Below are 26,270 nucleotides of genomic sequence, written 5' to 3' on the forward strand. Positions count from 1 at the left end.
AACAATAAAAAGACTTTGAGCAAAAAAAAAAAAGAAAGAACTTTGAAGCTCAAAGTAATGTGTAAATTGTAATGGGGAACACATCCTATCGTGAAAGTTTATAAGGTGCATTTTGAACATTTTTGAAAGGTTTTGTAAAGAAATGTGCTTTTTTCAAAACACTCTTTATCCATCCACCTTTTCATGCAGTGACACATGCTTTCACACAATTTCTCCAGAAGATGGCAGAGTGGGTCAGAATGAGTCTCTCCGATAGTTTACTTTATTTATTTATTTAATTAATTATTAGAGGTGAGATTAGTCTGGTTCTGAACTGAAAAAACAAAACCATTGACAGTGAAATCCACTAATAAGCAGCTCACTTCTCCCACCTTGCTGTCTCGTGACCTCACCCAGGTGCAACCAATACCAGGTGATTAGAGGACAATCAATTAGCCCGTCCAGCGCAGCTTGTGATTGGCTGTGGCAGCCACCGCGCGCAGAGCACGTCACAGTTCAAATAGCTGCAGCACACCTGAGTCTGTCATTCCCAGGAGTCATGCACGACACAATGATGCGTAAAGGAAAGAGGAAAAGCGCTACTGGTTACCTGGCTGCAGCGCTTATTCTGACGTGTTATTTGGCGCAAACGATAGACTGTTATCGACTGAAGAAAACAGAAAGACGAGAAGGGCGAAAAGAAGAAGCAGCTGCAGCCAGAACTAGAGGCGTCCAAGAGGGAGAGATTGTGTTTGGGAGAGCTTATGTGAAAGGATCAGGCCTCCAGTCACCAGCTGCAGACGGGACCAAGGATGAAGCTGCTTATCAAGCTGACTTTGCAGGTAAAATCTTTTAATGTCATATACTTTTTACTGTTTTTACTGTATTTGGTGGTCATATCATGGATGTTAGGCGATTATCACAATCCTTTGAGTTTCCCTTTTTACTATGATTTGCACCCATTTTAAAAAATAGTTTTTTTTTATCAAGATTTCTGCTTAGAGATTTCTACAGGTGGTTGTACTTTTATATACTTCAATGGTTATGCTTTAACTCCAGTAAGGTTATACTTCTAGTTACTCTTCCATCTTGTGCTGTATTGAATTAAAGTGGTGTGCAGTTAAATTTCTGTTTACAACTCCTAAAAAAACTAATCCCAATGTTTCCTTTCAGGCTGGTCTAAAGGACAAACACAAGACACCAGTTCCAGAGAAGCCTTTTGGAAGCGCATGGCGACCTCCCTGCAGTGTGGTGGAGACCAGCTGAAGTTCAGAGCAGTGGGACCAGGAGCTTCTCAGTTTGCAGTGGAACAAGGTGAATTAATAAGTCATTAGGCAAGGCAAAGCAGCTTTATTTGTATAGCACATTTCAGCAACAGGGCAATTCAAAGTGCTTTACATGAACATTCAAGAACATTGCGACAAAGTGCAAAAGAACATCAAGACATATTTAAAACAGTTATACAAACATAAATCATTAAAGATTAGAAAATAAAAGCTAGGATAGAATATAACACACTAGAGTAAAAGCTCTAGTGCAGTGTATATAAGATCATTATCTGGTTTAATAAAAGACAACAAAAAATAAATGCATAAATAATAAGACTGTACTCTTCCATAGTAGCTCTAGGTCTCATCATCATATATGTTCAGTTCTTCATAAGCTCTGAGGAGAGACTTTGCATGTTGTACTTTACATAAACATTCAAGAACATTGTGACAAAGTGCAAAAGAACATCAAGACATATTTAAAACAGTTATACAAACATAAATCATTAAAGATTAGAAAATAAAAGCTAGGATAGAAGCTAAAATAGAATATAACACACTAGAGTAAAAACTCTAGTGCAGTGTGTGTATATAAGATCATTATCTGGTTTAATAAAAGGCAGCAGCAAAACAGGAAAGTTTTAAGCTTTGATTTAAAAGAACTCAGAGTTGGAGTTGGTCCTGCAGTTTTCTGGGAGCTTGTTCCAAATATTTGGTGCATAAAAACTGAATGCTGCTTCTGCATGTTTAGTTCTGACTCTGGGGACACTAAGCAGACCTGATCCAGATGACCTGAGAGGTCTGGATGGTTCCTATTTCATAACATGGCAGAAGATCAGAAATGTATTTTGGCCCTAAACTATTTAGTTCTTTGTAAACCAGCAGGAGTATTTTGAAATCAATTCTCTGAGAGACAGGGAGCCAGTGTAGACAGCTCAGAACTGGACTGATATGATCCACTTTCGTGGTCTTAGTGAGGACTCTAGCAGCAGCATTCTTAATCAGCTGCAGCTGTCTGATCTTTTTTTTTTTTTTTTTTTAGGAAGACCAATTAGCTATCTTATCTGTTGCAATGTAGTCCCACTGATTTCATATAGTCACATTGAGTTTTTCTTCCCCCACAGGAAATGCCCCTCCAGTGCCTCTGGCCCAAGTCCCTTCCACCTGTGGCTACAACATGCAGAGGAACCCTCTGGGGCTTGTCATGTTGGTTCCCTTTGATGGCTGCAACATTGTTCAAGAGGTAATGCTGTTTAATGCTAATTGTTGCTACCAATAGTTGACAATCTCTGGCTAATCCTGGCAATTAAACCTACAGTAGGCAGAATATTTTCGCATCATTGGGCAAAAATACCTTTTAATCATATTGTAATTCAAGTGTTCTGAGTGAAAACTAGACTTCTGCACCTGAAGGCTCTGTTTTCAGGCTTCAAAAAAATCTAGCCTTGATGGGAGACTTTAGCCAATCACAGGTCCTTTCAGAGAGTGTTCCAATTGGCTGTTCATTCAATAGAGGCAGCTGTCAATCACTGGCGAACTCCGATAAAAGTCAAACTAGTCTAGGCATTACAGTATCAGAATATTGTTTCATAATTGATCAGCGCTACCTAGTTTGATTGGAGTCTGCCAGTGATTGACAGCTGCTCATAGATGGCAGGCTCAAGCTTGGCTCTGATTGGTTGTTTTCCTACTGTCTTGCAGATGCCATTAGGAGCACACAGAGGCACATGATTTTTCAGATTACCTGTCTCATGCACTACTGTCAGGACAGTGACTGTTAAATAAAAAACTGTTTTTGCTCCTATTTTACTTCAGCTTAAAAGTATTACTGTGGTGTAACAAAGGGCTAAAATTATAGCTTCTCAAATGTGAGTGTTTTCTGCTTATTGTTTCCCATATTAAATTAAACTATGCTGTAACTTTGGTTACACCATTATTTTTTTAAATTTATTTTTATTGAGGGTTCAGTCTATACAGTACTGAAACTAATTGTTTACAGGCAAGTGTAACCTTAACTGGTTTGTGATGCCCTGGTTTCTAATTTGTTTGTTTTCTCTTCCTTAGGGTGGAAGTTATGTGCTGCCAATGCGTTGGCAAGGAATTCCTGTCTCACTCCGGTGTCCCAAACCTGCAGCACCTGCTCCTGCTGCCCCTGTACCTGAGACCAGCCAGGCCCCAGTACCTGAACCTACAACAAACGCAAAGAAACCAAAAATTCCCCAACTTCCACAATACCCTTTCTTCCCACCTTTTTACCCTTACTTTCTACCCCCTCTTCCGGTCACGACAGCTGCACCAACCACCACCACCAACCTGACTACAACCACCACTGCAAAGCCAGTAGCTGCAAAGCCAGCAGTTGGAAAGCCAGCAGCTGCAGCTCCAGCTCCTCCATCCGTGGTTCCTTTTCCTTTCTACCCACCTTTCTATCCTCCCTTTCCTTGGCCCGGCCCTTCGCCAGCAGCTGCCAAACCCATGCCTAAACCTCAGCCACCCCAGTTTCCACCCTATGTACACCCTTTCTATCCTCCATATCATCCTTTACCTCAATTTCTCCCTCCCTATCCCCAATATCCAACTCCAAAGCCCAAAACGATGACTACACCAATTACAACTAAACCAACTACGACTAAAACGACAACCACTACCCCGACCAAACCAAAGCCAAAACCTAAGCAACCGCAGTTTCCACCCTATATGCCTTTCTATCCTCCATATCATCCTTTACCTCAATTTCTCCCTCCTTATCCCCAATATCCAACTCCAAAGCCCATAACGACAACTACAACCACTACCACGACCAAACCAGAGCCAAAACCTCAGCCACTGCAGTTTCCACCCTATATGCCTTTCTATCCTCCATATCATCCTTTACCTCAATTTCTCCCTCCTTATCCCCAATATCCAACTCCAAAGCCCAAAACGACGACTACACCAACTACGACTAAAACTACAACCACTACCACGACCAAGCCAAAACCTCAGCCACCGCAGTTTCCACCATCCATGCCTTTCTATAATCCATATTATCAGCTTTACAATTATAGGGATTTTATACCTCCCTATCCCCAATATCCAACCCCAAAGCCAAAAACTACAACGACCCCAGCTACGACTACAACAACTGTGAAACCGGATCACCTACCGCCACCGCCGCAACATCAACAACATTATCATCCCCATTTTCATCCTCAACTTCGCTATCCATTTATGCCAATTCCCCCTCCTCGAGGCTAGCCTGCTGAAATGTTTCTAATAAATGGTTTGAATAACATGAGTGACCTGTTGTGTTGTCTTTACTTGTTGACTTTTACTTCAATCTGTTTATCAAGAAGTGGCCTTAAGTGTGTGTAGTCATATTGGAAGAAAAATTGGTCTTTACTCTTGTCAAAATGTAGAGCTTTGTATATGAAACTGCTCCATTGTAATCTGAACAGCCTCTTAATTGGGCTGTTTGGAGACTTTCCACATGGTGGCGCCATGGGTAAATCATTTCTTGGTGAGTCCCTGGTGGGAACATTTTGTCTGGATCATGATCTAAAGTTGTGCTTGTGTGTGCACAAGCTTTACTGAAAGGACTTGGTTGTATTTTTTATATATTTCAGTGAAAAGTAAAGCCCTCTTAATGAGATTCCTCATAACATTTAGCAGGTGTGAAGGAGGTTGGCCTTATTCAAACATTACATTTAAATTGTGCCACCTCTATGAAGCCAACAACTGAGGCACAGCACTTAAACACACTGTAGCTGCTGTATCTTTGATTGTTTTTGTGCCTCATCATTTTTTGGTTTGGTCACTGCATCCAGAAGAAGTAAGCAAATACACATGATTGTAAATGTTCAAACTGAATTAAGCTGATAGTATGGTTTGATACATGTAGAAATGTTTTTTACATTAACTACTTGAAATAATAATAATAAAAAAACTAATAGGTGATATCCTGAGACCTTGAAGGAAAAGATGTTGGCAGTAAACAAAGCAATACATTTGATATCATACATGAAAGTCAAATGTAAAAGATACTTTATAAATCTCTTTACAATCTGTAGCATTAAAAAAAACTCTTGTTTCTTTTGCATTGCTATATTGCCTTTACACTCATACATACCATAAATCTTAAAAACTAGGTGACTAAGGGTGCCATGAAGGGTTTACAGGACTGACCATGAAACCCAGTGTCCCTAGTCCGAGTCAGGATGGGGACCTTTGTCGCATGTCATTCCCCATCTCTCTTCCCTCTGATTTCTTATCCTTCCTCCCTCCTCTTAATTGTCAACTCTATAATAAAGGACAAAAAATGCCCAACAGATGGACTGCGTCTGAGATTTAGAAAAATGTTCCCGTTTTCAGGGTAAAAGAAATCCATTTATCATAATATACTAAATGGATTAGGATTGCAAGATTTATACACATTCTTGGTGTATTTCCATTAATTCTTTTCATTGTCTTTGGATATACTGCTGCTCTTGTTTTATATTTCCACAATCCTCTTATCCACATATTTTTCCATTACTGAACAATGGTGTAAATAGCAGCTGCATATTTATATAATCTCCTCAAATATCCTTTTTTTCAACAATTCTACATAGACAAGGTCTCTCACAGGATCATTACAGTTTTATCTAATGTAAGTATAATTCATCTGTTTTATGGTTATAGAATAATATATTGTGCAAAACAAGAACATGCAATTAATATTGAAGTTAAAATGTTATCACTTGTTTTGAATGTGATAACAGTCTATGCTCTTTTGTTAACCTTTTTATCTTAGTTGGGAAATGTCATATTCATAAAGCTAAATTTCTTAACTCAAGTTGCTTTTAATTGAAATTGAATGTTATTTTGAGTCTCTCAAATTTGTAACAAATAAGTAATCCATGTCAGTAACTAAATTGTACTTTGTACTTTTGTCTGAAGAAGTCTGTCACTTGAATAATATTTTTTTTTATTTAATTTACTTTATTTTTCTATAATTATAATTTATAATTATAATAATTTATAATAATAACAACAATTATTATCATTATTATTATTATTATTATTATTATTATTATTGTTGTTGTTTTTATTATTATTATTATTATTAATATTTATACTTCATTCTGATTTTATTTTTCTTCTTTCTTTATTAACTGAATTGTTATGACTGATTGCACTTTATGGACTTCTATTTCAATTCAATTAATTCAATTTCAATTTTTAATTTAAACAAATGCTGTATATGTTTTGTTACATTTCAATGCAACACATTGCAAATGTTTGATTTAAATAAAGGTAAAAAAGAAAAAAAGTATTATTTTTTGGAATATGTTAGTAGGCTAATCGTTAAGGAAAATGCTCATAATATAACGTTTTTTTTAATGAAAATTTTGAGTATATGCCATACTTTTGTGTGTCACAAAAAAAACTTGAAATGTAAGCAGCTCATGTTAGGTCTGTATCATTTATGTGTCTTCATATTCACTACTTAGGATGGTTATGAAACTAAAGGTCGGTAATAATAAGCACCAAAGACACAATATTGTACTGCACACATTCCCGCATGTAACACTAGACATTAAATAGAAGGAATAAAGTGAAAAAACACATATAAAAACAACAAATTCCTTCAAACATTTCAATAAACATACCAGAGGGGGGATTCACATAACCTGACAGCAAAATAACCTACAAAACAAATGGCAGGTCTCCTATTTCATGCTACATATGCAGCATATGATGAATATGCAGAGCTGACTTTATTGACCTGAGACAACAAATCAGTCATCAGAGGCTCTTAACGAGTCCACCTGTTGCAAGCTAATTGAACACAGGTGCAGCTGACTGGTTGATCACCTGCTGCTAACATGTGCCCAGAATTAAAAGCCGTGACTCAGTTGCTCTTCATAGTGCTTTCCATCTACTCTGAGCTTGCATCTCCAGTATGGCAGGTGACGATGGAAGCAGATTACGTCACGCTGCAGCAGTGTTATTAGTCCTGTGCGCTTTGACCGAGAGTTTAACTTGTTTTAGCTTGAGCGGGCTGAGCAAAACAGTTAAGCAGGACGAGGTAGCTAGTGTGGCCTCAGGGATGGAAGTAAAGCGAGGAAGTAGTCTCTTCAATGGGAAAGAACTTAACTCCCAGTCTGCTGCCACAGGAAATGATGGACTGCTGCACATTGACTCGGATCAATCATATGACACAGGTAAGGTTTTACTGATGATTTGATATACTGCATGGTACTCAAACCAAGGCGTGTGGCCAGTATTAACTTTGTATCTGAACTCCTAAAGGGATGTTGGAGCAGCCATCCCAGCTGGGGGACAACATGGCTGACGAAGCAGCATGGAGGCGCTTGAATTGTTCCCTGCACTGTGGGCAAAGCAAGATGAAGTTGAGAGCCATGGGACCCGGAGCTGCTGACCTCCAGCTAGACATGGGTATTGTAACACAACCAACTTGTTTAATGTAATTTTATGTTACAGCTGTAAGCACATGACCGGTTGGCAAAGATTAATGTCTTTCTTCTTCACCTCCAGGCAACGCACATCCCCTACCTTTGACCCAGGTGCCTGGAAGCTGTGACTATTCAATGCGGCAAAATGCACTGGGCCTCGTTCTGGTTGTTCCCTATGATGGCTGCAATGTGATACAAGAGGTATACTCCTAATTATCTGGCTAAGAGAGCTGTACATGGCGGCAAAATTATCTATAAGCCATTAGAAGATGAAAGGCATTTAAGTGAAAGTATTGCTCGACAACATGTCAATGAATGAAGTTTATTAGCTAGCTTTTACAAATGCTGAAGTGTATTATCAGCTAAGCTACTTGTATATTCTTGTTTCAGGATGGGAATTACGTGTTGCCAATGAGTTGGTTGGGGACTCCAGTTAAATTCACCTGTCCCATGTTGAGAAGTTCTGCTCCAGCGCCTGCTTCGACCACCCCTAAGCCTGCTCAGCAGCCCTGGACACCTCCTTTCCCTCTCGGGCCGAATCGTCACAAGCGTGAGGCGACCCAGCCCCTTTATGTCTACGATCCTAGCAGTGATTATTATTCCTATTTATATTACTGCTATTACATGAATATGATGATGATGACGCCGGCACCAACTCCTGGTGCTGCTACAACTACTGCCAAGCCTGACGTGACCACCGTAACTACCAAGCCATCTTTGGAGAAACCCCCTCCTGCAAATCCGTACTATTACCCTTACTACCCTTACCCTCAGTACCCCTACTACACCCTGCCAAATATCCCAGTGAAGACTGCCAAACCGACTACTACTGGACCTGTCACTAGTGGAATGACTACTACAGCCAAGATGACCACAGCAGAGCCGGCAGTAACCACCAAGACCCCTCAAAAAACACCCAAGCCTTATTACCCATTATATTATCCCTTCTACCCTCCAGCAGGACAACAGATGCCTGGAGACCCCATTTACTACTACCAATTTATGCAGCACTTCTACGGATGGCCTCAATACCCACAAAATCCAAGTAACCCCATGCAAACTACTCCGCCTCCAACTCTCACAACTGTTAAGCCGGTTGACGCAGTTCCCACCGTTAAACCTACGTCCAAGCCAACAACTGTCTCTGCTCCTACGCCTACAACAACTACACCATGTACCCATACAACAAAACCCAGCAGCGGCAGCAACCCATGCCCGGTGAGTCCATATGTTCCTTACTACCAGCTCCCCTTTGCTCCATACCTCTCGTACAACAAGGCTGGCAAACTCCCAGTAGACCAGCAGTACATGCCTCGAGCTGGCTACAAATCTGGACTGGAGCCTCGAGCACACCCACATCAAGGCTTCAACTACTGGCAACCTGTGCCCTGGTTTCCAGACTCAACGGGCAAAGACGATCTTCAATTTGACTAGAATAAATCTGCCTGAACATGTAATGCCAAATGGTAAGTATCACTTGTTCACATTTGAAATGAAATCAGTATGGATTTAAAAGTAGTTTCTCAACCATAACTGTCTTGCTTTCTTTCAGGGGTTGGTGTCCTGTGATACTGAGCATTCAATAAACATGTTTTTACTCGGCACTTTCATGTCATTCATGCTTCATCTGAAATGCAAATGTTTCCCTTTGTGCCAGAGTGCTTAAACCTCTTGGCTTGGCCCAGGTGTGTTTATCAAATTGTAGTGACTAATTCTACAGTAGGTCTTTGTAAATCACAAATTACACTAAGGTTCAACAACTTTTGATATTTATTTTCAAAGATGCATTTGGCAAGTGTTAATGTCCTGCATAGACTGTATATGCAGGAAACTGCTAATTTACCTGGCTTTTTTTGTTTTTGTAATTATGTGATCGGCAAAGGGATGAATGTTTAGTCCAAGCTTACCAATAGGGAAACACAGGTTGCTAATCACAATGAGGGCCTTAATTCTAACACTAACTGTACATTGCAAGAGTCCCAACAACTATTTTTTTTTTTTTTTATAATGCCAAGGCTGTCTTTTAGAAATTAAGGTCAACGCCAACCCTGAAAGAAACATGGGAAATAGATTACTTTCTGTGTGATCCAATACCCTATTTAGTATGCCAGAATGTGCCCCAATATGTAGTATGTCAAATGCAGAATACCAAAATGTCCTACATCTAGCAGATATATGAGCAAGAGCTCAGTGTTCAAGGTGCAATGTCGTGACTAAGTATGTCCCAATTGTACATATAGTGAATGCAACAGTACATACTTTGTAAAAGTATGACTTGTAATGTAGCCATGGTCTTGGCTCTATGCTGCAACTGGTAGTATCTAATGGGAGTCACAATATCTTTGCTGCCTTGAAAAATAAGTGCTCACAAACACTGTTGAATATGAAATGTAATATTACACTTTTCAGCAGTAAAGGCTATTATTATTTTGATCTCGTGATGGGAAGTAGTGCAGCACATCTGAAGTACATTTGGTGCACATTCAATGGTTCAGATTAATGTTTTTTTTTATGATAATTCATTCATCTAAGGCAGTGGTTCCCAACCGTTATTTCTTGTGACTCATTAATACAAAGCCACCTGTCATCTTGAGCTGCAGGTCTTGAAGAGAGAATTTTCCCTTCTCGGTTTGATCTGAATTGTTTTCAGAGGCGCAAAAGTAGAATTATACAGTATTTCAAAAGAAAAAAGTATATATTAAAATTCTTATTTCTTAATTGCCTAGAGAATTGCCTTAATTACCTTAATTGCATGGGGTGGGAACCACTGATCTAACTTTCTTATATTTTTTTAACTTTATTTTCTGAATTTTCAAAATCTCTACTAAATTGAGAAATTCTCACCCAGGTACTACTTGTCAAGAACTCAAGGCTGCTCCTCACCTTCTGCTCTTGTGACGCTACTAAAGAGAGACTGGTTGGTTGTACCTGACCGCCTGGACATGGGAGCAACTTCATCAGTGTGGGATAGCATTTTGGAATAATTGAGGTTGGATTAAAAGGCATACATTTGTCTACTTTTTCAAATCTTTGCTATCTCTTCGTCATCTTAATTTGCTTCTAGTTATTTGATATGAAACCCTCTCACGCCTGTATATACTCATACAGCGTGCACACACACCCCATTCTGTCTGTTCCTATATATTTCCACATGGTGTTCTCTCTCCTCTAGGCACCCTGTGACACACACATCTACACACATCACTGAAACTAAGCCACACGTGACAACAGAAACGTGTAATGCTGGTCTTGGAAAGCAAAGATGCGAATCTGTATTTTTTTCCTTTTCGTTTACTTCAATTCTTGAATATTAGACGGAGCTCAGGAATAAGGACTATTCTGTAGAGGAGAAAGAAATGCATCCTTTAGCGGTCATCACACAGTCTCTGTCCAGCATGGGAGAAGCAAGTATCCTTTTATGCAACACTGTGCTTCTCTCCATTTTGTAATGATTGCTGCTTTTCCATTTTTATTTCAAGTATCTTAAGGATTGGTTTGGTCTCTACAATGAAGGTGAGTCCTACATGTACATTGCTTTTTTATTTTACCAGTGATTAGTATTTAGGATGGAAGACCATGCTATGTATTTGTGGTTTAGCAGCATTTATGTTTTGTGACTTCTGTTCATACAGACTAAATGAATAGTATGACCAGAAACTGAACAAATCACAGAGTAGGAACATAGCACCTGGGAAATATGACAAAAAATAATGCCACAATTGAAAGTTTAAGCCCATTCTGAATTCTATGTTAATTCATAAACTTTGTCTGTATGATAACAGGAAACATACAAATACCGTGGGGATTAAAGAGATTCAAGCAGTTGATTTCAGTCAGAGATCTGTGTCCCACCTCTGAATATCTTCAGTCCATCTGTGGCCATATTCCCAGCCAGGGCACTTAGTCCCTCCCCCAACGCTGACATTTGCTCCACCCCTACGGTTTGTCTTTATAAAGGATTATGATGTGGACATGGATGAGGAAGAGGAGGGAGAGGTATTCATGAGAAAGGCCACAGCAGGCCATTGGTGGGAGGACTGTGGAGATGATGGTAACTGTGACACACAACAACACCAGAGAGGAGGAGGAGGAGGAGGCTGCATGGTAAACAGCCGCAGCTGGGCTGAGGAGCTCAAGGATATCTTTGCACCACGAGAAGAAGACTGTTACAGTGGAGGGCGAACCAGACTGTCCAGCATCTCTGTGAGTGATCTTGTCTTTCTGTCTGAAACACACAAACACTGAATTACTCACTCCGAGTCCATTTGTTTGGACAAATTCCACGGCATCCCTCAGGGATTCAGCAAAAGTCCTGGTTTCTACAAATAACATACTTCTCAGAATAATAGAAAAACACAATCTCAAGTCAAAAAAATTAAAGGAAGAGTGTGTAACATTATTTAGCAGAAATGGATTATAATATTCATAACTATGTTTTAAATTATTAGTGTTTATTACACCGCTTTGTTGAATACTCGATTCTGATTGATCAATCACGGCGTTCTACGGTCTGTTATTTCTCTATAGCAGACCGTTGCTATGTATAACAGACCGTTGCTATGGGCGCAGTTCTGATGTCGGACTCCGGCAGACCGTTTTTTGTGTTGAATTATTGTTTTCTTAGTAGCCGTGTAATAAGCGGGATAATGTTCAGCTAGCAGGTCATTGTTGTTGGCGATGCAAGCGGCAGTGGTGCCCTGTTGGGGGTTTATTTCACAACATTGACTGGCTCGCTGTACATTATCCCTTACATAATCACCTAAAACTAAGAATCGTTGTTTTCATTGGCTTAGAATGAGCCGTTTATATCTACATAGGGAGCGGGTCCTCTTCACGGAGTCCACCACGTTTCTACAGTAGCCCAGAACGGACAAACCAAACACTGGCTCTAAAAAGAGCCAGTGTTTTGGAGAGCCTTTCATGTTTTTACGTTACCTGAAGGCCACCGTAGATCTCCGACACACTTGTGAAACTGCGGTAACGTGAGCTGCAGAGTGCAAAACCGCGGTACCACCTGCTGCCGTCTGATTCCGTCGCTCCTAAAGTAGTGTTATTATAGTAAGGATGGCCTCTGAGCGAGGCGAATGGCGTTACCTCGGTTTTGCACTCGGCGGCTCACGTTACCGCAGTCTTGGAAAGGGTGGAGTGAGCGGAGGGGTACTCAGTTGGTTGCAATCTGCAAACACACCACTAGATGTCGCCAAATCCTACACACTGTACCTTTAATTAAAAATTGATAACATAGAAGAACATGTGCATAGCATTTGCAATCTAGGAATGTGTAGATACAGTTTATGATTATAATGGTGTATACTGTGCCCTTAGAGGAATGCGTGGAATAGAAAATGCTGAGGATATTTGGCCTTTGATCCTGATGAAGGATGACTCAAAACGTTGCGTTGTTTAATCAGCCCGCTGCTGCATTGTGACACAGCACCGTGGGAACTAACTACGTGTACATGCTTTTGAGTGTATGTGTATTTGTGTTGTCTCTTCGCACGTGTGGGCACTTGTGGGCACTTGTGCTTCCTTGTCTCTCTTACAGCTCATCACACCTGTATCTGTGATGTGAAACAGGGCCGGAGGAGACTCCTTTATAGGAGGCAACACAAGCGGATAAATTAGAAATTCACTGCTCTGCTTTGGGTCAACGATGCAGACGCCAGCGTCAGTACTGCTAAAAAAAAGTGCTGACATTTATTAGAGGAGCTCTTATTGATCAGCCTCTTTAACGGTCTTGTTTTCCAGTCTTGCAGTCTCATTTATCAGGCTATGTTTAGCCTGGCCTTTAAGCCCGACCATATCGCAACCAATCATGTGACCTTATTTCTGTGAGGTCTGTCTCCTCTTAACAGGACACAGATTTCTAGCAGCTGCAATGTGTTCCTTTCCTTCGATTTAAAAGAAAGATGAAGAGGAGAAGCGAGGAAGATGGAGGAACAGATAGCAGAAGAGGAGAGCAGTGGCAGCACTGAGCAGCTCCCTCTTCCATCTCTCTCCTCGTCCTCCTCCTCTGCTTCCGTCTCTTCCCACTCTTTCCTCTCCTGCTCCAACATCCCCCCTCCTCTCCTCTCTCTGCTGCCTCTCCCCCTCCCCTCACTGCTCTCTCCTCCCTCTCTCCCTCCCTCCATCACTCCCTCCCTCCCTCGCTCTCCTGCACGGAGCTGCAGTATATGAGAGGGTCTCCTGGGTCTAGCTTCACTGCAGTGTAGAGAAGGGCAGGGCGGCTGTTTCCATACGATGCGCTGAAGGATGGTGCACCAGGAGAAACGCGTTTACCAGGTGTGTGGATTTGTGTTTGTATATGTATATATATCAGTGATTCTAAAGGGTGTTGCATATGTAGCATAATATTTGCAGGTGATGGGTATCCATCATGTGGCACGCTGCTGTAGATGAATCAGCCATAATGGATGTGTGATTGTGAGGTGGCGTGGGTGTGTTTATAATGTGATCTTTACCTGTTCATCTCCTCAGTAAAAATGTAAAATCTGTCATATAACGGATATGTGTGTGATCATATAACATGCTTTGTACTGTTCCATAAATCTACATCATTTCCAGTGAACATGAGCTGCTTTTGCTATACCACATACTTTCATCTGGGAGGGTAAAATAGGTTGTGTGTGTGTGTGTGTGTGTGTGTGTGTGTGTGTGTGTGTGTGCGTGTGTGCGTGCGTGCGTGCGTGCGTGCGTGCGTGCGTGCGTGCGTGCGTGTGTAGAGACAGTCTGCTGGTAGGGAGGACATGTGAACCCGTTGTCTGGAGTGGATGAGCATGATGCAGAGCGTTGGTTGGTAGAGATCAACTGTGATCTATGCTCTTACATCACAACCTTGTCTACTGATGCGTCACAAAAGAGAGAGAAAGAGAGGGTGTTTGTGTTGTGCCGGTTTTGAGGTTGGTTGGAGAGAGACAACGTTTACACATCAGAGAAACATCTCTAATTTTAGAGGTGTTATACAATGCCGGTGTGTCACACACACACACACACACACACACACACACACACACAGTAGGCAGCATTAGGACTTGGGGGCACATGGCACAAGCCCATAATGTAAAAATAGTTTCCCCCATGGACCCAGAATAGAAACTCATGTCATGCCGAAAAATTTTGTTCAGTATTTCAACACAAAAACTGTGAGACTTCAAGTCTTTGGATTTGTGTACCAGAAACCGAAGTAGCTCAAATGACCTAAAAAATGTTCTCAGTTGACAAAAAAGAAATGAGATCTACTGAGATGAAATTAAAATGATAAATGATTCAGGGTAGGACATGGACTGAAGAAGTAGAAGAAGGAAATGGAAGAAGAGGAGGAAATCAGGACAGTGAAACTTCTAGATGCCGAGAATAACATTTCTGGTCTAAAAGAAACAAGGAGACGAGGAGAGAAAACGTCTGTGAAGAGAGAGCATCTACGTAAGTGAAGTTGGCAAACAGAGAGCAGAATGACGTGGCGTTTTGAACCATCAGCACAAAGTGGATGGCACGACATTTTTAACCATTTTACTGTAGATTTGGCTGCTGTCTTGAGTGAGCAAAGGAAAACCATTACTGATGTCTTACATCAATAATAGTCCTGTGGTTGCAGGTGATTACCAAAGACCTTAAAGATTAGTTGATTGCTGTAATTGATTAAAAGAAGAGACATTTAATGACATTTAACAATAAATGGACCAATACTTAAAAACAGGACCTGGAAATACATTTTAAAAACTGTAAACATACCCTCCATGTTGAAACGGGATGTTATGTGGGCATTTAAAGCTGCAGTGGGTAGAAATGGAGCAAATATGATTATTAAAAGTTATTTTTATAAAACGGTCACTATATCCTGAGAGTAGTGCATGAGACAGGTAATCTGAAAAAAATAATGCGCCTCTGTGTCCTCCGGTGCTCCTAATGGCATCTGCAAGATTTCACAGACAGGAAGAAAACAACCAATCAGAGCCGAGCTGGAGCCTGCCGTCTCTGAGCAGCTGTCAATCACTCACAAACTCCGATCAAACGGTCAAACTAGGCAGCGCTGATCAAATATGAATCAATATTCTGTTACTGTAATGCCTATTTCTCGCCTCAAATGTTTTCAGAAACATCTTGTAGTGTACTGTTTAGCTGTAAAATGAGAAAGTTTATGACCCGGCAGCCATGTTGAGATCAGTTGAGGAAATACCAAGCACCGCCCACCAGCCGGAGCAAACGTTCTCATTTTACAGCTAAACAGTACACTACAAGATGTTTCTGAAAACATTTGAGGCGAGAAATAGGCATTACAGAAACAATATATTGATTCATATTTGATCAGCGCTGTCTAGTTTGACCGTTTGAGCTTGTGAGTTTCGCGAGCAGTGATTGACAGCTGTTGTAGAGACTCCTCTGCTCTGATTGGTTGTTTTCCTTCGGGTGTGGTGAAATCTTGCAAATGCCATTATGAGCACGAAGAGGAGGCAGAGGAAAATTATTTTTTTCACAGATTATCTGTCTCATGCACTACTGTCAGGATATAGTGACAGATTTATAAAAATAACTTTTTAGCATATTTGCTCAAAGTTACTGACTGCAGCTTTAATGAGGACAGAAGCTGTCAGATTCATTCATTCGTTTATCCCTATGGAGGCTGCCATCTATCCCAGGGTGGACAGGTTGTCATTCTATAACAGGGTTAACAGACTAATGCATTCATACTAACATATTCAAAGCTGGGAGCAGATCTGCATGTCTCTGAACTGTGGGAGAAAATAAGACCGCCTGAATCTGCCAGATGTGCCTTTTTAATTGCAAATGCAGTCCAGTGTTTATTGTAATGCCAGTGTGACAGGAGGAACTGGATATTCTGTTTTTCTGTGTGTGGTGGGCTGTAAAATTTAACATCGACAATTTATTTTTAGGGTTGACTGATTTAGAGACAGAATAGAAAACAAGAGGAGAGGGAATGTTATGTAAGGAGTGATGTCTGTACCTGTTATCTAAGCTCATGGTAGAGTAGAAGAGAAGAAAGAACTGATTCATAGTAGGGCTGTCAATTCATTAAAATATTTAATATAATATATATTTTAATATATATTTAATATTTAATACTCTTATCAACATGGGAGTGGGCAAATATGCTTGCTTTATGCAAATGTATGTATATATTTATTATTGGAAATCAATTAACAACACAAGACAATGACAAATATTGTCCAGGAACCCTCACAGGTACTGCATTTAGTATAACAAATATGCTCAAATCATAACATGGCAAACTCAAACCCAACAGGCAACAACAGCTGTCAGTGTGTCAGTGTGCTGACTTGACTATGACTTGCTCCAAACTGCATGTGATTATCAAAAAGTGGGCATGTCTGTAAAGGGGAGACTCGTGGGTACCCATAGAACCCATTTTCAGGTCAAGGAACCCCTTTGAAAATGTCCATTACAGTTTTTCCTCACCAACATTTTGCACAAGTTTGGAGCGTTATTTAAACCTCCTTCACGACCAGCTAGTATGACATGGTTGGTACCAATGGATTCCTTGGGTTTTCTTATAGTTTCACATGATGCCCGTATCTTCACACTAGCTTTAAAAGCTACAACCTCCAGAAGATCGACGCGTTATTATCGCGTTAACTTTGACAGCCCTAATTTATATAAATTTGTTAGCTAAGCATTGATAGTAACATATTTATACAATTATAATGACGGTGTCATATGTGAGCCCAGAGCTGGATTATCCTAGAGGCGAGAAATTGGATTGCATGATTTTGCTACATTCTTTCCATATACCTTTCCTTACATAATCCATATTTGTCCCACCCTCATTGCATCCCCCTCCGCTCAACAGAAAGTGCATTATCATTTGGTATAATACTTGTATTTATAGCCTTAATTTAAATAGCAAACTACACACTCAGCTTAATATTTCTTCTCGGGAGTGTGTCCCACTTGGTCGACCTAGCAGAGATGTAACTACAGCAGCATTATCATTAATATTCTTTATGTATGTTTCTCTTTTCTCTGGCAGGCCCAGAGGAATGAGAGAGAGTGCATCAGGCAGAAACTTGCCCTTGGCAGTTTCTATGACGACGAGCCAGTCATCTACACCAGCTGCAGCAAGAACGGCCCGTCCTCCCGGTGGGTTTGGATCGAGTGTGTGTGTGTGTGTGTGTGTGTGTGAGAGAGAGTCTATTAACGGTTTGATCAATGAAGCCTTTTGAAGGCTGGCACCAATATTTGTGTTTTAGCTTCTGACAGCTGACACTTCAGATCTTTAGATCCTCGAGTTTATTCTTGGATGGATGGAAACAGTGAGATACGCCCTTGAGTGAATTAATTATTGATCCACAGAAAAAAATTAATCTACTTTAAAGCCTGAATATAAAAATTAATTGTAGGTTTTGTAGACGTAACGTGTTGCCTATATAAGGAGCCTCCTCATAGAGACCGCATGACTGGCCAATACAAAGCATTTCATTATATGCCTGCCCATCAAATTGCCAAACCAATATATCAATATCAGTCCACACACACACGCACACACACGCACACACACACACACACACACACACACACACACACACACACAGTTTTTGGGGAAGATTTGCTGTCCAATGAACATCATGTATCTCCACATTTGGTGATTTTGCTCCCATATGGGTTGAAGAAATTATCTTCTTAAACTAAAAAAAACAATTTTATTATCTAGAAAACACAATGTCACAAATCTAAGACTAAGGCTGTTCTTCATAGCTCTTGGAAAGTTTTGTAGTGTTCTCCATTTAAGTAAGTGGCCTGATTTTTTTTTAGCATCTGTAACAGCTTCAGCAAGCAGTTATTTAACAGCCAGAAGAGGAAGCTGTTCAGCAGCTCCCTTTATTTATTAAAGTTACTGTGAGGAACTTTTAACTGGTTATGAAACGGTCTCAATTAAAGCTGAAGTAGGCGAGATTGGAGCAAATATGATTTAAAAAAGTAATTTTTTATCAAACGGTCGCTATATTATGACAGTAGCACATGAAACAGGTAACCTGAAAAAAAATCATGTTCCTCTGTGTCCTCCGGTGCTCCTAACGGCATCTGCGAGATTTCACAGACTGGAGGAAGACAAGCAGTCAGAGCTGATCTGAGGTCTGCTGTCCGTCTGCTGTCTATGAGAGCCGGCTGTCAATCACTCGTGAACTCCGACCAAACGGTCAAGCTAGGCCGCGCTGATCAAATATGAATCAATGTTACGTTAATTTCTCGCCTCAAATGTTTTCAGAATCATCTTGTAGTGCACGGTTTAGCTGTAAAATGAGAACATTTGTGACGCCGCTGCCATTGTGAAATCTGGTGAAAGAACGCCAAGTTCTGGTCACATGACCAGAGCACAGCCAATAGGAATGCTCTCTCAATGAAATGACCTGTGATTGGTCAAAGTTTCCCGTCAGGCCTGAAAACAGAGCCTTGAGGAGGTGCAGAAGTCTAGTTTTCTCTCAGAACACTTGAATTACAATATGCTGAAAGGTTATTATGGAATTTTTGCCCAATGATGCAAAAACTTTCTGCCTACTGCCACTTTAAATGCAGATGCCTCTATGACCTACATAAGTAAACAGCACCATCAGCGAGAAGATTGGCTATTTCTATATACAGTACATGTAGTTATTCTTAATGCTTGTCATTGGTGCCACCGGGTCTGATTCAGCACGAAGGCCATATTGCTGGAAGGGGGGGAGGTACGGGAGAACCAGAACCAGGACTGGACTGTCAGACCTGGCTGCAGTAAAGTGAGAGGTTCTCTAAAGGCCCTGACACACCAAGTCGACGGTCGGCCGTTGGACAGTTTCGGGCCGTCTGTCATTTCTGTCGGCCTAGTTTTTGCCTCGTGTCCCGCACCGTCTGCTCTAGTCTGCCCGTGTTGGATGTTTTTTGGCCGATTCAGCATGTTGAATCGGCGGCGGAGCCCATCGGTGAGAGAAATCACTGATTGGTTGTTCCGCTTAAACAAATCAGTGCACGAGAAGAGAAACGGAAATGAGGAAAGCAAACCAACGAGTAAAGTCAAGAGGAAAAACATAAGGCTCTTCTCATTTTTCATCTTCATCTCATCTGATCATTCCAATACTTTCACAACGACATGGCCATCTGGAATGAAGCTAAGTGAACAGTGAGAGTGGTGTGAAAATGGTTGGTAAACGCTGCTTTGTTTCATGTAAATCATAACAACAGCTTGTATATCTGCAGTCCTCTTTCTCCCGGTTTCCCTTTTTGAATGACAAATACAGGACGACCGTTGTAGTTAGCCGTGGGCTGTAGTCTTTGCGGTGTGTTCAAGTGCAACTTTTTGGCCATGACACAGGCGATGTGAAGTGACACAACGGTCGGCCTTCGTCGCCGTTAGTTCTTTGATGTCAGTTTGGTGTGCCTGGGCCTTAAGGGACTTTCGCTTTTGTCCACAGAGACCGCCAAAATCAACCCAAAATTAAAGTTCCTCACAGCAGCTTTAACTAAGGCAAAAACGCACAAATCAGAAAGATAAAGCTGATCGGATTGGCTTGTTGGCTCATAGTTGTCAAGTGCAAATAACAGGAAATGACATGTGTGTCTTTGTGGAAATCCATTTAGAAACAGTGAGTCATGAAGCAGACAGGGCATCATTGTGCAATAACAGTGGGTTGAGTAAATAAGTTGAAATATCATGTGTGTCTGTTTGTGTTAGACTTAGCAACAAGAGGAAGAGAGCAAGTGATTCTCACACGCAAACAGACATGCAGAAAGAAAATGAGAGGTTTCCCAGAAAGCCACAGTGCTGTTTACATCAGCAGAATATAGAAACTGAAAAGTGGAAAGAGTAGGTGCAGAGGAGGTGGCACAGTGGTCAACCTCTGTGGCATGAGAAGTTGCTGACGTAGAAACTCTGCCCGAGCTTCATCAGTAAGACAGAAAAAAATTCTCACGGTGTCTAAAGCCAAAATTATATATCTCCCATTGAAAATTATAACCAACTGCTACAAAAAGCATTAAATGTCAACAGATTATAACATTTTTCATATTATATCTATATTTATTATTATATATGTATTATTATCATTTACAATATTTTTATTTATTTGTGTCTTGTGTCTTTGTGTGTACATTAGTCTTTCATTGTTTCACTGTTTATATCTTTACTGACCTAATAGTTTACTAATCACCTGTACAGCATTGTGATGTTCACTGCCCTATATAAAAGTGCAATAAAAATAAAAATAAAATAAAATAAAAATATCAAGTTTTAATGTTTTAAGTTAAATAGATTTTTTTCTTTAAGTTTAATAGATTTTTTTTTAAGAATATTGTATTGTATTGTATTGTATTGTAGTCTTCAACTTCAAGTCTTCGAAAAATGATTCTAAATAAAAATAGATTGGGTTTGTGTGTACATTAGGTATGACATATGAAATCAAACTAAAGTAAATCATTTTCTGCCGAAATTGATATTTCACAGTTGAGGTTTTGGACACACGCAGTGGAAAGAGTTGCATTACATCAGACACAAGCTGGTTAACCAAAGCCACTACACCTATAACACAACTCTGCTTTCTTTTCATGGCAGCTCTGACCTGCAGTAGCTTAACTTTTTCATAAGAGGTGGCGTTTACATCTAACGATGGGGCCGTCCCCCCCCCTATGCTACTGGCTGCTGTTTGAGGAAGTGCAGTTGTGTCTGTGGCTACAAATGCTCCTGAAAGAAGAAGTGATGCCTGATATAAGTCTGCAGCTATAATAGGTGCAATTGGAGTCATGTGACCTCTTGTGGAGGTGAGGGTCGCTCTGGCGTTTAGTTTAGGGTGGAAATTCTAAACCAAAGGTCATGGTGTTAATAAGTTTTTGTTCTCATCCCAGTGTACTTTGGATTGTTAGGTTCTTTCAGTCAGAGCATCATAATCTGGAACTGAGTGAATGGTGTTTTCAGCTCTTGGAAAAGCTGAGGTTGCTGTGGAGAGCCTGATGTAATGTTTGTGGTTTTAGATGCTTCATTAAAGCTTTTGTTCCTTCTTGATTATGTCACAGGACTGTGACATTAATGACATCAATGCACTTCATGGCCAAAAGTATACGGACACTGAAACAAAACCATGCTGGAGGGATCTGTTCTGCTACAAGAGCATTAGTGAAGTAGTAGTAGTAAAGTTGGGCTCTGATGTTGGGCAATAAGGACTACAGTCAACACTCAAGATGCTGGATGGGGTTGGTGTCGAGGCTCTGTGCAGACCAGTCAAGCTTTTCCACATCAAACTGGGAAAACAGGACAACATTTTCCCCCACACTTTTGCCACAAAGTTGAACATTACTAATTATATGCTGTAGCATTAAGATTTCCCTTAATTAAAACTATGAGGCCTCGCCCAAACCATGAAACACACCCTCAGACCAAAAGTATGTGGACAGGGGAGTCCTTTTTTAGTGTTTTACTGAACAGCAATAATACATTTTGACATTATTCCATATAAACTTCATCATTATTGCTGTTGGTTCACGACACAAATATTTTTTGCTATTGATCACCCATCTTTGTCATTATACCGATTAGCTTGTTGGGCATCTTGAAAAAGCAGAATAATATTTAGTGTGTTAAAATGGATTGAGTGTTAACAGTCACCATTTGTGACAAAGAAAAACTAAAACAAAAACATGGCAGTGCTCTTCCTGTTGTTTGTACAAAAAAAATCCAGCAGATTCCCTGAGTCCCAGTAAAAGTCAACACTAAGTACTTTTCCACTACATGAGACAAAAAGCACACATTAAACAGAGTAGTCAGTAACTTTCCACTGTTGCACAAAGAGACATCGCTACATACTCAGAAGTTTTCCATCACAGGACTCTGGCACATGCACATTGCCGTAGAGAGAGCTGCCAAACGTCTTGATGAAAGTTTTGCTTTTTTTGTGGAAATTATAATGATCACCTAAATTAAATGTTTCCACTTCTCTCCTCATAATTGTATGAGCACAATTTTGTAAGTTGTCTTTTAGGAGCATCTTGGGTAAAACTTCATTTTACAGATCCGTAAATTCCATGGTAATTAGGTGATAATTTAAAATTGATTGAAAATTACTTTATTATAAACATTATTTAATAATTATATGCCAAATTTGCATATAATCATTAAAATAGGGCCCTTAGGCTTGAGAAGCGGCTGTGCGCTGCTCTTCATCGGAGGTGGAAAACCAAAACTAATAGAGGACACTTCTGATCTGATATTATTATATTATTAAATGTATTAAGTAAATGATCAGCCATTGGGAAATAGCAGAATGTAATTATTAAATAAGTAATTTTCAATAAATTTTGAGGTAAATATTGGGGTAATTTGGCAGTAATTCCAAAGAAATGTTAAATAGGTTACTTGCTAATTATCACCTAATTACCATGAAATTTGCTGACCTGTAAAATGAGGTGTTACCTCATCTCGTTTAGGATACATATACAGAGCTAAATTCCTACCAAGTCTGATTTCTGTCATTCAAATTGGTTGTTTGTAAACAAAATCAGAACAATCAATCAAAAAATCTGTAATTTCCCTCTCTCTGTAAGTTTCATTCTGACTGGAGACATTTTCAGTGTCTCTAACTAAAGATCAACATTTCCTCTTCTGACCTTCTTCACTCTTTGTGTTTTTGCTCTCAGACTGCAGAGTGGGGTGAACCTGCAGGTGTGTTTTGTTAACGACAGCAGCAGTGACAAAGACAGCGATGCTGAGGACAGCAGGACAGAGACCAGTCTGGACACACCGCTGTCCCCTGTGGTATGCAGCCAGCTTAGATAGTCTCTGTGTTTTTCTGTATGTGCTGCATGCGTGTGGTCTCGTTTCACTACTCTTTGGAATAACCATGTGTGAGAACAATTGACTGTTACATCATGATGTCACTTACTTCCTCCACAGAGCAAGCAGAGCTCCTCGTTATCGGACCGGGACACGGCGGAGGAGGACTCGGACCCGTTAGATGACTGTGGCGGGTTCTGGCGGGTGCAGCGGAGGCTGCAGGAGGAGGCCCGGGTGGCGCTAGCTCTTGCTCGACCCATGGCCCGTATGCAGGTGGAGGTGGAGAGGCAAATCCAGCTCCACAGACGTTCACCTGTGGCTGACTTGGTTAGTCAGAGAGAGGGAGAAACACAGATCAGGGGATTTGTGTGTGTGTGTGTGTGTGTGTGTGCGTGTGTGTGTGTGTGTGGAGCTCTTTACTTCTTCTTCTTCTATGAATAATGCTTTTTAGGAGATGATCCTGCAAAATGAAACCATACCATATGTGAAGGGGAAAGAGCGTGCAAACACAATGACTCAGGATAATTTGCTGTTACAGTAAACAATTCAAAATAACACAAGGGATTTGCATTGCATTGAATAAAAGGTCAGTCAGGGTGGTCACATTGGATGTGTGTGTGTGTGTGTGAGACCAAGAGAAAACCCCTGATACCGTTAACACTTTCAGAACCATTTTGCCCATTTTGACATGCAGAGTCATTTTCCTGTCTGTGTGTGTTTACATTATGCAGCTTCCCCATCTGCCCCACATCAGCGAGTGCCTGATGAAGAGGAATCTGAGGCGAGGGGACATGAGGGACATGAGTCTAGGACAGCTGCAAGTCATCACAAATGACTTACACTCACAGATTCAGAGTGAGTAGATGACGCACACAAGTACAAACACAAATACACACACGTATTACACAATCATCCCATTTTAGTGGCCTGCCATTGTCGGCAGGTGAAACACATTTATCTTTACTAAGTCGGATTTTATAATAAAAGCATCACTGGTTTGGAAGTGTTTGATAAACCTAAGGGTCACAAGACCGCCTTCACCATATGTAATATTTCAATTACATCGCCTGAAAAACAAGGTTTTCAATTAACAATGCTGATAATGCTGCTAAAGAGTCATGCTGTGGTGTGACCTGATGGGTTAAGGGTCAAAGGAGAATAGGCCTGTCCTCCAGTAGCCTAACTCTTTACAGAGCTTCAGCAGTTTTGAATTATCAAATGGGGGTTTACATATTAAACGACTTAAAGACGACTTTTAGACCATTTAGACTTGAGTTAATCACATGTATAATCTGACACAGGTCTAAATGAGGAGCTGGTGCAGTTGCTGCTGATGAGGGACGAGCTGCACGTGGAGCAGGACGCCATGCTGGTGGACATAGAGGACCTCACCAGGTGACTCACTCTTTTCTCTCACTTCTTTCTCTTTCTATCTGCAATATCTGTCTCCATTTCTATGACAAATGTCGTCCTGTGCTCGCTCTAATGTGCCTACTTCCCATCTACAGGCACGCTCACAGCCATCAGCGGCACCATGCAGAGAAAGCTATCTCTAAATAAACACAACCCCGTCTACACGTGTGTCCGTCTGCACGCCATCTTTACCTCCCTCGCTCCATGGACTGTCACCAGTGTTACTAATGAAGCTCCATCTGTGCTGACTGTTTCTGGAGAAATGAATATATACTGTAATATTAACACACAGACACGCCACATAAATGTATTGCGCCACAGGATGTTGTCGAAGAGACAGAGGACATCTAAAAGAAGCTGAGCGATCGCTGCTTTCGGTGTGGACACAGTTGAGTTTGTGCAGGCTTTTCACTTCCATGTGATTCATCATGCCATATTTTATAGAATTAGGGGAATCCTCTCAACGTAATTGCATCCCCTAGCCCTGATTTACCTCTTCGTGATTTTGCACGGTACACTCATGTATGTTAAAGCTGGGTTGGAGAGAGCGCCTGCACGCCTTGATGATGACTTCTAGGGGCCACACCTGACTAAACACTTTTGTTTGTCTCTATAATAATCAAGAGGATTGATCAGTTCATCTGTGTATCATTACTTTCACTAAGAGCACTGTGTTTAACACTGGAATTCACTATTAAATACCTACTACTCTCTGAGCTGTTGCAATAGAAAATGATGAACACTGTGCTGATTTGCGGCTTATAGCTTCTCAGTGGTGTTTAAATGCTGCAGCAGCTTCACAGAGCTTTTGTAATTTGATTGCTGTTACAGTTTCCACCTGCTTTAAAGATGCATTTAGAGCTGAACATTTTCAACTTTATTGAGACGGATGTGTATTTGTCAAATGCCTTTATGTACTCAGTACAATAGAATAGTCAAGATATGGGTTAAAACAATTATATTAATTAATACATAGGGTAAGAAAAAGCAAAAGTGGAGGCATGACAGCCCCTAGATAAAAAAAATATGCATTTTTGTTATGCTCAATTTACTAAAAAAAACAAATATATGAATAAATCACAACCTAAACATATATCTATTTTATCTGTTGAGAGGGTTTATGGAAATGCTGTATGTAAATGTTAAAAGATACTTTATTAAAAGGACGAGGAACATGCCTTGTTGTCTGGCTTTAAGTGTTTTCACTCTCAGCTTTTTAAGAATGTTATTCAACACAAAGTCAAACTTTCTTTTTCTATTATATGCTTCATTGATAAATGTACCGTATGATGATTGTAAAATCAAAACTCCAGTAATAAATGTTTCCAAGTGTGTGAACTTTGTTTATATTTGGCTGGTTTTCATGAGAGTTCATTTGCATTTTCATTTTCTGGCTAAATCTGC

The 26,270-nt window shown here is 40.4% G+C and overlaps 3 protein-coding genes across 5 annotated transcripts; all 3 read left to right on the forward strand.

Moving 5' to 3' along the window:
- The first annotated feature begins 516 nt into the window (after positions 1 to 516).
- On the forward strand, positions 517 to 4,521 carry LOC119497831. 3 transcript variants are annotated; one of them, XM_037786236.1, is made up of 6 exons: positions 517 to 821; positions 1,153 to 1,293; positions 2,372 to 2,490; positions 3,312 to 3,587; positions 3,622 to 3,753; positions 3,940 to 4,521. In XM_037786236.1, the coding sequence occupies exons 1-6, from the start codon at positions 539 to 541 to the stop codon at positions 4,021 to 4,023; spliced, it is 1,035 nt and encodes a 344-aa protein (XP_037642164.1). In that variant the 5' UTR covers positions 517 to 538; the 3' UTR covers positions 4,024 to 4,521. The 3 variants fall into 3 exon arrangements, with proteins under 3 accessions (XP_037642164.1, XP_037642165.1, XP_037642163.1); XM_037786237.1 differs by having other exon boundaries at positions 3,622 to 3,746; positions 3,933 to 4,521; XM_037786235.1 differs by lacking the exon at positions 3,940 to 4,521 and having other exon boundaries at positions 3,622 to 3,870.
- A 2,574-nt stretch (positions 4,522 to 7,095) lies between these two features.
- Positions 7,096 to 9,288, forward strand: LOC119497862 (leucine-rich repeat extensin-like protein 1). Its single transcript, XM_037786280.1, has 5 exons — positions 7,096 to 7,432; positions 7,521 to 7,667; positions 7,767 to 7,885; positions 8,075 to 9,150; positions 9,237 to 9,288. The coding sequence occupies exons 1-4, from the start codon at positions 7,171 to 7,173 to the stop codon at positions 9,116 to 9,118; spliced, it is 1,572 nt and encodes a 523-aa protein (XP_037642208.1). The 5' UTR covers positions 7,096 to 7,170; the 3' UTR covers positions 9,119 to 9,150; positions 9,237 to 9,288.
- Positions 9,289 to 13,812: 4,524 nt separating this feature from the next.
- On the forward strand, positions 13,813 to 26,204 carry zgc:153615 (uncharacterized protein LOC777747 homolog). Its single transcript, XM_037788715.1, has 7 exons — positions 13,813 to 13,966; positions 17,691 to 17,800; positions 23,318 to 23,435; positions 23,574 to 23,780; positions 24,185 to 24,308; positions 24,755 to 24,848; positions 24,962 to 26,204. The coding sequence occupies exons 1-7, from the start codon at positions 13,937 to 13,939 to the stop codon at positions 25,011 to 25,013; spliced, it is 735 nt and encodes a 244-aa protein (XP_037644643.1). The 5' UTR covers positions 13,813 to 13,936; the 3' UTR covers positions 25,014 to 26,204.
- The last annotated feature ends 66 nt before the right edge of the window (positions 26,205 to 26,270 follow it).

Source organism: Sebastes umbrosus, chromosome 12 (assembly GCF_015220745.1).
Source record: "Sebastes umbrosus isolate fSebUmb1 chromosome 12, fSebUmb1.pri, whole genome shotgun sequence".
NCBI lineage: Eukaryota > Metazoa > Chordata > Actinopteri > Perciformes > Sebastidae > Sebastes > Sebastes umbrosus.